This window comes from Coregonus lavaretus, assembly GCF_964263955.1.
Source record: "Coregonus lavaretus genome assembly, chromosome: 3".
Classification (NCBI taxonomy): domain Eukaryota; kingdom Metazoa; phylum Chordata; class Actinopteri; order Salmoniformes; family Salmonidae; genus Coregonus; species Coregonus lavaretus.
In genome coordinates, this window is record NC_139990.1 from 47,321,950 (window position 1) to 47,336,272 (window position 14,323).

At 41.8% G+C, this 14,323-nt stretch overlaps 1 protein-coding gene across 1 annotated transcript; it reads left to right on the forward strand.

Moving 5' to 3' along the window:
• Nucleotides 1-7,055: 7,055 nt before the first annotated feature.
• On the forward strand, nt 7,056-11,916 carry LOC311111973 (acidic leucine-rich nuclear phosphoprotein 32 family member E-like). The gene is made up of 7 exons (XM_084154919.1): nt 7,056-7,253; nt 8,521-8,670; nt 8,904-9,026; nt 9,128-9,287; nt 9,437-9,472; nt 9,579-9,700; nt 10,215-11,916. Exons 1-7 carry the CDS (start codon nt 7,200-7,202, stop codon nt 10,338-10,340), a joined length of 771 nt encoding a protein of 256 aa, XP_084011045.1. The 5' UTR covers nt 7,056-7,199; the 3' UTR covers nt 10,341-11,916.
• Nucleotides 11,917-14,323: the final 2,407 nt, after the last annotated feature.

A 14,323-nucleotide genomic window follows, 5' to 3' on the forward strand; every position in this document is an offset into this window, starting at 1 on the left:
CATCTATCGGAAATTGCTCAGTTCTGCCCCCAGGGCAAGATTAACCTGCTCAAAATGTATTCTTGCAGGCTGAGGCAAATTTGGTATGATCTCATTCAAATAATGTGGACAGTTGGTATTTCATGGGTTTGGTTATAAAGTCTCTAACCAAGTCATAACAGAGAGAAATACAGTATGACCAGATATGAGTCATTCACTTGCTGAGTGGAAAACTGCTCATCAAGCCAAAGTAACATTTAAAGGTTAATTTCTGAACTGTTCCCTCTTTCTCTTTCTCACACTCTCTTTCTTTTGTTATCTCCAAGACAACCTTACTATTGTGATGAAGATCTGTCACGAGATCGTTGAAGCAGGAACGGTGAACGATGGCATGAAGGGAAACTCCAGCCAGCCAAGCGATCATTGGGTAAACTACATCACAGGTAAGTTGAGGACACATCATCTCTCCTCTTTCTCTATGTCTCAAAAACAATTGATAGATATTGATACACAGAACACAAATGGGTACATTTAAAGACAAAACGACTTTCCTTTTGTTACACATGTGGACAGGGTCTGGATTATGTTATTACTTCAGTGCCCCTCCTGCCACTCCCGTCTCATTCCATGCCATGTTCTGTGTCACTGGATTATTGGTAGGCTTTTTGTGATAAGGGTCTTAACCGCTTGACCAGAGACATTCTTTGGTTGTTATCAGACCCATCACTGACTGTAGAGTTCTCTCTGGTTTATCATTGGATCTCTATTTGACAAGCCTCAGCCAAACAGGCAACATGGTTTTGTTCTTCAAACTGGGCTCTGTCTCGACAAGTCTTTGAAGTCACTATCTACAAAGAGGGCCAGTACTGGCATTACGGGGCTAGTTGTTGGGGAATATGAGTAATTGAAGGCAGATTAATCTATGCCAACACAGTGTTAGCTAGGCCTGCGGCTATGGTGAGGAATCGGTCATGCCATGCAATATGAAAGACCTTATTGACAAACTGATGGGGGGGGGGGACTGATATGGTAGACTAAATCATTTAGAATCTGTCATATGGAATTTTCCCAACTTGAGCCCGTTCATTGACAACCCTATGAAACAGTATTTCTGTAGTGCTTTCTGACTTGGCAGAGGGACAATAGTGCATTAATGATTATTTGTATATCCATACGGGACATCTCTTAGTGCAGTATAGAATCTAAAATATAACAGGAAGTACAAAACTGCTCCATCCCAAACCACCTTATGATGGAATTTTTTTATTTAACAAGGCAAGTCAGTTAAGAACAAATTCTTATTTACAATGACGGCCTACACCGGCCAAACCCGGACGACGCTGGGCCAATTGTGTGCCGCCCTATGGGACTCCCAATCACGGCCGGTTGTGATACAGCCTGGAATCGAACCAAGGGGTCTGTAGTGATGCCTCAAGCACTGAGATGCAGTGCCTCAGACCGCTGCGCCTCTCGGGAGCCCAATGTTGGTCTTCATATTTGTATGAACCTTTTCATATTTTTATTATGTTTGCTTCTTAAATTACTCATAGTATTGTATGTTTTTATGACGTATTTCATTTTTTATTTATTTATTTAACCTTTATTTAACTAGGCAAGTCAGTTAAGAACAAATTCTTATTTACAATGACGGCCAACCAAAAGGCCTCCTGCGGGGACTGGGGCTGGGATTAAAAATAAAAATATAGGACAAAACACACATCACGACAAGAGAGACCTAAGACAACAACACAACATGGCAGCAACACAACATGGCAGCAGCACAACATGGTAGCAGCACAAAACATGGTACAAACATTATTGGGCTCAGACAACAGCACAAAGGGCAAGAAGGTAAAGACAACAATACATCACGCACAATACATCACGTTGTATGTTTGAATGTTGTACATTTTATAAATTGTATTCATGCAGGGCTCCCTTGAAAAAGAGGCCTTGGTCTCGATAATATAAAGGTTAAATAAAATCTACAGCATTTTTACTACTTGGATTTGCACTTTTGAGAGAATTATGGACTTCCCCGTTTCAAACACCTGCGAGCCAACATACTCCCACATTACCGCTAATATCCAACCCCCTAAATCCCCACCCTACTAAACACACACATCCCTGGACAAGGAGTGCCCTAAATGCTTGAATCAAAGAGAGCTAACCTGGCAGCAGAAACATTCACACCAGTCCCCCAATGAGACATCTATTAGTATGATTTACTTGAGGCAGACTTGTTCCACAGTCCTGGAAATCTTTCTGTCCCAGGGCCTTTGCTTTTCATCTCTCTCTCTCTCTCTGTCTCGCTCTCTCTCTCGCTCTCTCTCTCGCTCTCTGTCTCTTGCTCGCTCTCGCTCTCTCTCTCTCTCTTCACTGTCTCTGTTCAGCATCAAGCAAATGAATAATGATAATGCAGCCTAATGAATAATGATAATGCCGCCTAATGGGAACAGGGGAAGCATTACTGAGGTCAAAGAACATACAGTATGTTGCTATGGACACCATTAGAGTTCCAATCTCCTGGCATGTAAGTGGCTTACATATGCTCCTACTTACTCACATATACCGTACCAAACACTGTCCAGAATATTGCTCAAATGAAAATGACAAGTGCATACAGTATGATGAAGGAGCGAGATGATCAACCCAGAAGGTGTATTATTACTGGCTCCATGTTGATAAATGAACACACATCACACTAAAATACACAGCATTAACTACCACATCCCATAGCTTTATTATCTCAATCACAGTGGAGGCTGCTGAGGGGAGGACGGCTCATAACAATGGCTGGAACGGAGCAAATGGAATGGTATCAAACATGGTTCATGTGTTTGATACCATTCCATTCACTCCCTTCTACTCCATTCCAGCCATTATTATGAGCCGTCCTCCCCTCAGCAGCCTCCACTGGTATTGGATGATATCGCTAGGGTCAGTTGCCGTCTTCAGCAGCTCCTGTGGACAGCTCTATGATTAGGGGGCTCTTGACAATATACACTGAGTGTACAAAACATTAGGAACATGTTGACTCCAATGCTTCCCACAGATGTGTCAAGTTGGCTGTATGTCCTTTGGGTGGTGGACCATTCTTGATACACAAGGGAAACTATTGAGCGTGAAAAACCCTGCAGCGTTGCAGTTCTTGACACACTCAAACCGGTGCGCCTGGCACCTACTACCGTACCCCGTTCAAAAACTTGTTTTGTACACAGTGTAGATAGTCTTATTCCCTTAGCCTCAGCCCTTGCTTGAAGCATGGCTGGGTTTTGTTACCTTCACTCCCTAATAGACCAGTTGATGTGGGAAATGTTGACCCATCTGGTCCGGCGTCTGAGCCCTGAGTATGCCTCCCCTCAGATGCATGTCTATATTCATGCACAGTGACGTGAGTATTTATTTTCCCATTAACTGCAGTTCCAAAGACACGTGCCTTTGAAAATGTAGCTCTTTCTATGTAATATTTTTATACTGTGGACTCTGAGCCCAAGATTTGGGGTAAAACACTCAAAGCCACGCAAGGCTTTGTAGGTTTCAGAATCTGCCGTCTATAGCAAGTATGCACACAAATGGTGCTCAAACATGCACTGTGTGTTCAATGTTTATCTTGGGCTCAGAGTCCACAGTACAAAAATAATAATATTATCTGCGATCACATAGGAGGAGTTCAATTTTCAAAGGCATTTGTCTTTGGAATTGCAGTGCAATGTCTCTCCTTCTGTTGTCTTTCTGTTGACAAAGCTGTTTGTTCCGCCAGTAAACCATGAGCAGTGTGTTCAGCACCCTCTAAACGAGACGGTCCATGAAAGCCCCTGCAGACACTGTAATACACATCTGGAAGGAGTCACACTGATGGAAATTAGCTGGGGGTCAAAGGGCAGGGGTCATGGCATAAATGACTGACACCCAGGTGCTGGGAAACAGTCTCTATTGGAGGAGTAAAACAAGCCATCAATTGAGTAGGAAAATGTGTGTGTGTGCGTGTGCTTATTGCATTACTCTGATGGGGTTAACAAACATTTCCTAATGGCTGCTATGTGTTACAAAGGAAGGGTGATAAAGTATATTCCAGAAGTGATCTGGATACAGCACTTTATTCACTGTGGCATTAACCAGGGCTCTGGCACTCTAATCTCTCTGTGTGATACAAGACAGAGCAATTTATGGACAGATTCATTATCTTCAGGAAAAAAAGTGTTGAAAAAGCTCTACGCTGTAAAATAACCCCCAACCCCCTCCCTTGCTTGGTATTAACAGGCAAAGCCAGGTCATGAGAAGCTCGCTTCATGTGCCTGACATGTTTCAAGACTGGCTTGGCTTGGTGCTGTCTAAAATGTTACATACAGTGCCTCCCACTCCAGCCCAAAGACAGTGAGATTCCCCTTTCTAATGTGATTCAACGGCCTATCATTACATCGTCAGGCGACGCCATAGGAAGTGAGGTTCCCATGACCTGTCGTTGACCCTTTGTGGAGAATTATGACTAAGGCAGAGTCATAAATGGGAGATGGTGTCCCAGTCTGTCAGCTATTTTAAAGTGCTGTGAACACAAGGCCGTAAATGTATATAGAAATAGTTCAAAACGCAAAGCATGTCAAAAGTGAGACGTCTGAAAAAAAAACGAAAAAACCTGCACACTGCTCTTGCTAGTATCACTGCTCTTTATTAAGCTTTACGTATCAGAGCTCTGACGAAGGCCTTGAGGCCGATATGTAAAGCTTAATAAAGAGCAGTGATACTAGTAAGAGCAGTGTGAGGGATTCTTCTTTTTTCTCATCTTATTCAACTGTTACCATGCACCTGCCACAAAGATAGCTCAGATGTGCGAGTGCCTTTTTGAATTTTGAAAAGTGAGACATCTAAACTCACCAACAGCTGTAGCCCCAAACCGATTTTTGGGAGATGAATCAAATGTTAGGCCGTCTGAGCTTCCATCTGATTCATCCGATTAATATAACCTTTTCAGCAAGTTCGTCTGAGTGGAAAAAAGAGTAAGCAGAGGCCTCTAGAGGCAAGCCGTTGAGCTCAAGGTCGGCAGACCGTGACCCTCCGGCAGTTTAGTCCATCAGCCCATTACATTTTGTTGCCTGACATCTAGTGAGCATCACTGGTACTACAACACAAACACAGTACAACACATCATCAAATAGAGATTAATGGAGTAAAATGGAGTAAAATGGAATTCATATTATCTTCACACAAAGTATACGGTAGCAGTATTGATATAATGAAGAGATGACATACCTCATCTAGTAAATTGTGTAGCTATAATCTATATGCATAGGTTCCTACTGGGAACTAGGCTAGTGTTGAAATGGGGCGGAGGCGTCACAGAGAACTATGAAGGAAGATAGTGAAGCACAATAGACACTTTTGCCACACTGGTGGGAAATCAGATCTTCAGCATAATAAGCCTAGTTTTAGCCTGGGTTCCTGTCTGTTTGTGCCAACATGCCACACCTTTCAGTTGCCACTCGTTGTCATACATGACAGAATGGAGTAGGCAATAGCCCACACAGATCTGGGACCAGGCTGCTAAATGACTAAAATGTAAAAGTATATGTTTGGTTCCGGGAATCGAACCACCATGCTCTACCAACTGAGCCACAGAGGACCACATTTTTTAAAAATGAAATACTTGAAAATACTTGTCTATTCTTACTAGCACTGACTTTGCTGATAGCTGCTTTATCAAGAAAAGTTTTACTTGCAATGACTTTGATGTGTGGTTGTCTTACCTGCCTTGACCTGACTGTAAAGTTGCTCTGGATAAGAGTGTCTGCTAACTTAACAAAATGCAAATGTATTTTATATTGAACATTACATAGTGTCAGAATGTGGATTATACATTACATTTATTATAGTATATAACCAATTGGGAAGGTGCTATTTACCACATACGACTGGGAAAAATCTATACTGAACAAAAATATGGTTCATGAGCTGAAATAAAAGATCCCAGAATTTTCCCTTACGCACAAAAAGCTTATTTCTCTCAAATTTGTGCACAAATTTGTTTACATCCCTGTTAGTGAACATTTCTCCTTTGCCAAGATAATCAATCCACCTGACAGGTGTGGCATATCAAGAAGTTGATTAAACAGCATGATCATTACACAGGTCTAAAATGTGCAGTTTTGTCACACAACACAATGCCACAGATGTCTCAAGTTTTGAGGGAGCGTGCAATCGGCATGCTGACTGCAGGAATGTCCACCAGATCTGTTGCCAGATAATTTAATGTTCAATTCTCTAAAAAACATATTCCCCATTGTCTGGGCCTGGCTCCCCAGTGGGTGGGCCCATGTCCTCCCAGGCCCACCCATGGCTGCACCCCTGCCCAGTCATGTGAAGTCCATAGATTAGTGCCTAATTTATTTATTTAAATTGACTGATTTCCTTATATGAACTGTAACTCAGTAAAATCGTTGAAATTATTGCATGTTGTGTTTATATTTTCGTTCAGTATACTTGAACACCCCTCCAACTGGTAATTAGTGAAAACTCCTATATCATCCATGAGAGCCAACTTCTCCCACATGCTGACCTTTGACATCACCAGCATTTTCGGCAGTTTAATGCAACATCAAAAAATATTATTTATAAAAAGCAATCTATTAATATGGTTTTTGAACACAATCATTTGTTTGCGAGCATGATAGCTGTACTTTTAGTTTATGGTTGACGCAGCTTGTTTGCTATTAGCCAATCGGCGTTTCTCAACAAGTTAATATCACATTAATGCATCCAACTAGTATTTACTACTTCTCAACTAGAAATACCACCTTCCTCACTTGGTTATGAACACAGCATTATATCAACTGTCGATCCTTGATAATGGCGCCAATGAGAACAAAGAGGGGGAGTATCCTAAGTTTAAAAGTGGGGTATTAATCATCTCATTGGTTGACCTGTATTTAATGACCACGCAATCCTGACCAATTACAACTACCACCAAGCCATATTATGTAAATTGAGGTTGTCCCTGTTGAATGGCGTAATAGCTGGCCAATAGTATGATTAAAAACAGAGAGACTTAATATTTATGTTGAAGAAGGCGTATCTTAGAAAGGGGGTTGGGTGCGAAGTAACATGGTGGTTTAGTTATCGCCTATCAGCCATAGACAGAACAAGGTTGGAGTGACTGAGAGCTTGAGTGTTCGGCTTTTTATTTTCAGTTTTCCTTTGTTTTTGAGCTTTCGTTTGTCTTCAAAATGGAGATGGAGAAGAGGATCAGTTTGGAGTTGAGGAATAAGACCCCAGCCGAGGTATAGTATTATGTATTTATTTATTTATTTCCGAATGCATTTTGTGAAGGATGACGACTCAACCATGGATGCGAAATGACGATGCTCGATACTCTTTAGCTAGCTACGTTATAGTATATAACTGGCGTGCCAACAAAATATCTGATAATAAATCACATATGGGTGGTTACTACGAATAGGATGCGGTAGAAATCGATTCGGACTAAAATGGGATCAGAACATTGATGGTGGCGCGACTTGTTCTGGCTGAGTTAGCGATACCAAGGGCATCAGCTAGCTAGCTACATGTAGCTAGCGCCAATGCTGGCTAGCTAGACTCCTAACCAGTAGTTAGTTAATGGAGTTCATTTTTTCCCAACCCAAATAATGGCGATGTTAAGAATGAGCGAACACTATTGGTAGCCAACATGGACTGTAGTAGCCTAGCTAGTTAGCCAGCAATAACCTATCATAAATTATCCCGGACCCTGGACTTGCTAGCGTAGAGCCGACCAGCTCCACGATTTGTTTTGAAGAACACAATGGAGTTGTTTGCGCATACTGAATCAAATTGGCTTGTGTGAAAGTAGTGTTTACTTGGTATTTTGAACAGCGAACTAACTGAATGTGCCTTCTCCGCAAATACAAGGTTATAAATCACATAGCTAATTAAAATATGTACATATCTCTGGAATGCATTTCATGCAACCTATGCGCCCGCGTGGCGTTTTGCAAGATAAAGTTGTGCCGAATGCCGCCCATCGTTGTGCGGATAATAACTTTATAGCCTGGTGTTATTCAACACTTATTCGTGAATCAAATGTTGCATCGGTCGATATGAAGTGCTATGAACGTGTTGGCCAATTGCTGTACGCTGAGCCGTTGACTTTGTAAGGGATATGAATAGCACATGATACATTTAAACCTCACCAAGAAATGTTACTTTATGGCTAGCCAACTAGGTCCGCTAGTAGTTAGTGTTACTTTGTAGTTAGATATCGTTGCTTGCCATAGTTCGCGCTACAGTAACAGTTAATGACTCTTCTCTGACTGGGGATAGTGACCTCGCGCACTCTATGATCATGAGCTAACTTTAGTATAATGAGGTGGAGTTGCAGGCAGGAAGGATGTTGACATTCTCAAGCGTAATTGAAAACGAATACTAGTATGCTACGTTCTAAACGGGCATTTATTCATATATCTATTTCTTGCACAATATAGCAACAAGTTCATAAAAACAAACTCAATGATTCTGTATCATTTACAAGTAATTCAAATTGTTCCACAGGTGGCTGAGCTGGTGGTGGACAACTGTAGGTCCAGTGATGGAGAGGTGGAAGGGCTGTCAGATGACTACAAGGAGCTGGAGTTTCTCAGCATGGTCAATGTGGGGCTCACCTCCCTGGCTAAGCTGCCCTCGCTGCCCAAACTGCTCAAGGTGAGCAACATCTTCGGTCCATGGCCATATTTTGCCACGGGTCATGGAGAGGTTCAAATGGTTCACCCACAGTTTTGAATATTTAATACAAGTAAAATGTATTAATCAGTGTGTAGCTACATACTATAGTAGTCAGTTGGAGAACGTGTAAGATTTTAAGCCACATTTATTTGTTGACTATATACTTGTGAAAATAGTATTTTTTTAGATGAATCACTGTCTGTCCTCTTCAGCTGGAGATCAGTGATAACATGATCGTTGGAGGTCTGGACCAGCTGTCTGAGAAGTGTCCCAACCTGACCTACCTCAACCTGAGTGGGAACAAGATTAAGGAGCTCAGCACTGTGAAGCCTCTGGTAAGGGAACCCCCATAAACACCTGGTAGACCCAACAAAGTACTGTCCCCTTAATGGATTCCAACCATAATCATTATTACAGCATCACGTTGTGATTGCAGCAAAACCTGAAGAACCTGAAGAGTCTGGACCTGTACAGCTGTGAGATCACCACTCTGGAGGACTACAGGGAGAGTGTCTTTGAGCTGCTGCCACAGGTCACCTTCCTGGACGGGTACGACCACGAAGACAACGAGGTGCCAGACTCAGAGGCTGACGATGGTGAGCAACGACAGGGCTGGGAGGGGACGGACTGGGGGCTGGGAGGGGACGGACTGGGGAAAGGCTGAGGGCTGGGTGGTAAGACTTGAGACGTGTTCCCTTATCCTAGAGCATTACAAAGAATTAACCCATTGTTGTCCTCCCCACAGATGACAACGAGGGTCTAGACTCAGAGGCTGACGATGGTGAGCAACACAGGGCTGGGAGGGGCCGGACTGAGGAAAGACTTAAGACGTGTGCCCTCGTCCTAGAGCATTACAAAGAATGAACCCAATGTTGTCCTCCCCACAGATGATGATGACGACCACACAGCCGGCCCCACCAGAGATGGGGAAGATGATGAGGATGAGGATGATGAGTGTTCAGAGGGTGAAGAGGTGGGACTGTCCTACCTGATGAAGGATGGCATTCAGGTAATCATTCATCCAAACCCATGTGCAGCTAACAATCCCAGTCTCTTAGATAATACACACCAGACAGTGTATAGTCCCTTAGAGGATACACACCGGACAGTCCCTTAGAGGATGCACACCGGACAGTCCCTTAGAGGATGCACACCGGACAGTCCCTTAGAGGATGCACACCGGACAGTCCCTTAGAGGATGCACACCAGATGTCAATTTACATTTATTTCCTGATTCTACACGTTGAAAAGGCGCAGTTCGTTGAAGTTCAGTAAGTGATTACCACCCTTGGCGGTGTTGACAGAAAGCGGATGTTTCAGATTTTCAGGGATAGAGTATTTAACCTAACTTCCCCTTAAAAGGAAGTAGGGACTCCGCTTAGGTGTCTTTCTACACCTGCTACATTAGGTTAGGGGATTACCGCAGCCAACCGCTGCTTTCTAGCCATTGGCATGTTGGGTCTAAAAGGCCTACAGGAAAATAACTCCTAATCATGTTGATTGAAATGTTCTCTGGCCCTTAGGATGAGGAAGATGATGATGACTATGTTGAAGAGGAGGAGGAAGAGGATGGAGTAGGAGACCAGGGAGAGAAACGGAAGAGGGACACAGAGGACGAGGGAGACGACAGCGATGGTGATGCCGACTAGCCCCTCCCCCCTTCTGCCACAGCGCATGGGATCAGAACTAAGCTAGAAGAACAGGAAATCGTTTTTTGGATTCTTTATTTTTTATTTTTGTATACCATAGATATTACTGTAGAAGCTAAGTGTTTCATTTATTTTATTTTTTATTTTATACATGTTCCATACAAAAAGGAAAGCGGTTTTGAATTCCATACAAAAAGTGCTTTTGTAACATCACAAATGTGGATGTGGGGTGGGCTATAGCGTCCAGACAAGGTGATTTTTAACTCTTGGCGAAATTTTCTGGTTGCATGTAGCGGCACGTTTGGCCCATTTCAAGTCAGTCTGGTTGTGATTGTCTGCTATGCTATGTTCACCCGTTAAAATCCCCTATTGTAAAGTCTTGCACCCGTCCCATTAGGGGAAAGCGTAGACCCTGTCTAGATTCTTGCCAACCTCGTTATTCTCCCAATACTTTAGTTGTCAAGTGAAAAGCTCAATGTGCTGTCTGGTTGACTCGTAGTAGGGTTTATATAAGAGGAGGCTGGTGGGAGGAGCTATAGGGAGACATGCTCTTTGGAATGGAATCAATGGAACGGTATCAGCCACATCAAACATATTGAAACCACACGTTTGACTCCGTTCCATTCTAGCCATTACAATGAGCCTGTCCTCCCACCAGCCTCCACTGGTTTATATGTAGATGTGTGGCCAACGAGTAATGTTTAACAGTGACCTGGGCAGAATGGAACCATAGTGCGTCGTTAGCCCTTCCTATTTGTTCACCTACACCACCCACAACCCCATATGTAACTTACCCGTGCTGTATTGTAGGGATTGCTGACTGTTTCCTCAGTACTTTGTTTAGGACCTGGGATTTGATACCTTAATAGTTTGTCAGATCATGTTGTCATCAATTCACTTTTTATTCCACAGTCAAACAGCCGATTTGTAAGGGTATTTTTAAAAATGTATTGTGTTAGGGCTTCAGATGACTCTGGGTGATGTAGTTTTCAGGTCTCTCTGGGTAATGTAGTTTTCAGGTCTCTTACTATAGTGCTGATCTTCATCAAGGAAGCACAAGAGGTGGGTTTAAAGAGCTCATTCATAATCAGGCTACACTGAGTTAATTTTGGACCAGTTTAGTGATATTCTAAAGCTCAGGTGGACCCAATCTCAGAAAGACGATAAACGGGAACGCAGTTAATCATCTCAAATCTGTCCAGAATCCAACTTGGTACCCTAAACTTCTGTCATCCCAATGAAAACCCCTTTTTTTCTGTTGTCTCCTTTTTGTTTGTTTGGAGTTTAATGGTTTTACTGAGCAAGAATTGTAAACTTGTTTGTATGACGATATGTAAATAGACCTTTGTTTTATCGTACTTTTCTGTGTAGTATTTGCTTATTTTTTTTAAACATGCAATATCTCTGTCCTTGTTAAGCGCAGGTCAGGGTGTAAAGCTTCAGACCCCGACGCTCAACATGGTTTATTTTTTGGCCTCCGCTTTTGACAAAGTCATGGTTTGGAATTTATGTTAATTAATCTTCTGAAGTGTTTTTAAATAAAATTAATTCTGTTAATTCTTACAATATTATTCAACTTTTTTCCTTCGTTATTTAGCAGGTTTAGTATTAAAACATTACCCTCCAGATTAATAACACTGTTTCTGGTCATGGGTCAGTTTTATTCTTATGTCTAATGGATTTGTAACCCATCCGTAGGTCTGAACTCTGAAGAGAGGCCAGTTGAAGACCTTAACCAGATGGTGGTGCTATAGACCATAGTTTAACAAAGAAAGCCCAGTAAACCTCAATCCCATGGCAACATTCAGCTCTCCTACAGTTCATTATGTATTGTGCTGGATTTGGTAGCTGAAAACTGAAAAGCCCCAGAAAAAACTGACACTAGCCCTAATATTAATCAGGTCATTATAAATGTTTTTGAACTGTCTAAATTTTAGAATTAAAGCGGCAATCAGCATATGAAACTAACAAAGCATTTTCCCGCCCCTGTTTTGTTAAAAAGCTGATTGATAGGGCTGGAGAAATGTCACCACTAAAATTCATAGCGCTATGGATGCAAGGACCATCCATAATATCTAAATTATAGTTCAGGCTATATAGTATATATTTACTTTGTTTATAAACATTGTAAAACTAGCTATTTTGGGTTCTGCTGTGGTACCACAGTTGATCTAAGCTCATGAGGCTTTTATAAGTTATATTCTTCAAGAATCAATGGGTACATATACATTTATTTAACAAATATGTATCAGCTACAGATTGCCCCTTTTTAAATAAAAAATGACCTGAAATTAATATACGTTATGACTTAGAACATTAAGAAACGTTTTATTTGAGATGATAATTGGGCTCTTATTGGTTTGATATTCCAGACATCTCACTCTTCTGCTCTGTACATTCCAGAATAGGGTGTTTCATCTTTTTACCACACCTCAGGAAGATTGTTCAATTGTTTTCATGTGGCACAGCAAAGACATGTTTTTGTTTTGATAAAACCCGATTTTGTGTTGTTTTAGACAATCATGGGGGGTCAAACGGCAGGAGGGCCAGCGCGGAACTGCTGAAACTGGATTTTAAAGTACTGATTCGAGATTCCAAAAAGCAGCCGATTATTTCAGGCCCTGAGCCATCGCTGGGCTGCGGCAGCGAAAGATTCAGCAGGCTACTGGCATTACACATCTGGATAAAAGACTACTGTAGATCTGTTGGCATAACTTTTATAGATAACTTCAACAACTTTGGAAACAGAAGTTCTATAGGAATGACGGAGTCCATCCAATTCATCTTGGTGCCTGGGCCCTATCCTTGCATTTCAAGGCTGTGTTGAGACAATGATTTATCAGTGACCCAAGCCCTGCTCAGATAATCCCTACCATTGTGTTGCTGAGCTGTCGTAGTGCTGCTGCGAATACATTTTCCCAGGGGTGTTGACAATCACAGTCTAAGTAACCTAATTTATGTTACTCTAAATGCCTCTGTCAATCCGACAGCAATTGTCAGCAGAAGTCATGTGCCTATGAACCTGAGTTATGCTGTTAGCACTGAGACGTTTTGCCCTAGTAGGAAGCCAACTGTGAGCAGTTCACCCGGCACTATCAGATCTAATATAAATATTGCTGTCATGTCTACCTCTGATAAGCCTCCCTGTAAAGCAATAAAAACAATCAAGAATCCCAGAAAATCGCAAAAAATAGCCCACATTAACATATGTATCCTAAGAAACAAGGTTAATGAAATCGATAACTTGCTAGCAACAGAAAGCATTCATATACTGGCTATATCTGAAACTCACTTAGATAATTCATTTGATGACACAGCGGTAGCAATATATGGTTATATCATCTATAGAAGAGACAGGAATGCCAATGGAGGAGGTATTGCTATTTATATTCAGAGTCATATTCATGTAAAGCTTAGAGAGGATCTCATGTCAAATGCTGTTGAAGTAATATGGCTACAGGTTCACCTGCCTCACCTAAAGCCTATTGTTGTGGGAAGTTGCTATAGACCACCAAGCACTAACAGTCAGTATCTGGATAATATGTGTGAAATGCTTGATAATGTATAGTGAGGGAAAAAAGTATTTGATCCCCTGCTGATTTTGCACGTTTGCCCACTGACAAAGAAATGATCAGTCTATAATTTTAATGGTAGGTTTATTTGAACAGTGAGAGACAGAATAACAACAAAGAAATCCAGAAAAACGCATGTAAAATTTTTTATAAATTGATTTGCATTTTAATGAGGGAAATAAGTATTTGACCCCCACTCAATCAGAAAGATTTCTGGCTCCCAGGTGTCTTTTATACAGGTAACGAGCTGAGATTAGGAGCACACTCTTAAAGTGAGTGCTCCTAATCTCATCTTGTTACCTGTAGAAAAGACACCTGTTCACAGAAGCAATCAATCAATCACATTCCAAACTCTCCACCATGGCCAAGACCAAAGAGCTCTCCAAGGATGTCAGGGACAAGATTGTAGAC

Coding starts and splice junctions, on each gene's coding strand:
- LOC311111973 (XM_084154919.1), top strand. CDS start 7,200: ATGGAGATGGAGAAGAGGATCAGTTTGGAGTTGAGGAATAAGACCCCA. Junction 8,671..8,903: donor CGCTGCCCAAACTGCTCAAG/GTGAGCAACATC, acceptor TGTCCTCTTCAG/CTGGAGATCAGTGATAACAT. Junction 9,473..9,578: donor AGACTCAGAGGCTGACGATG/GTGAGCAACACA, acceptor TCCTCCCCACAG/ATGATGATGACGACCACACA.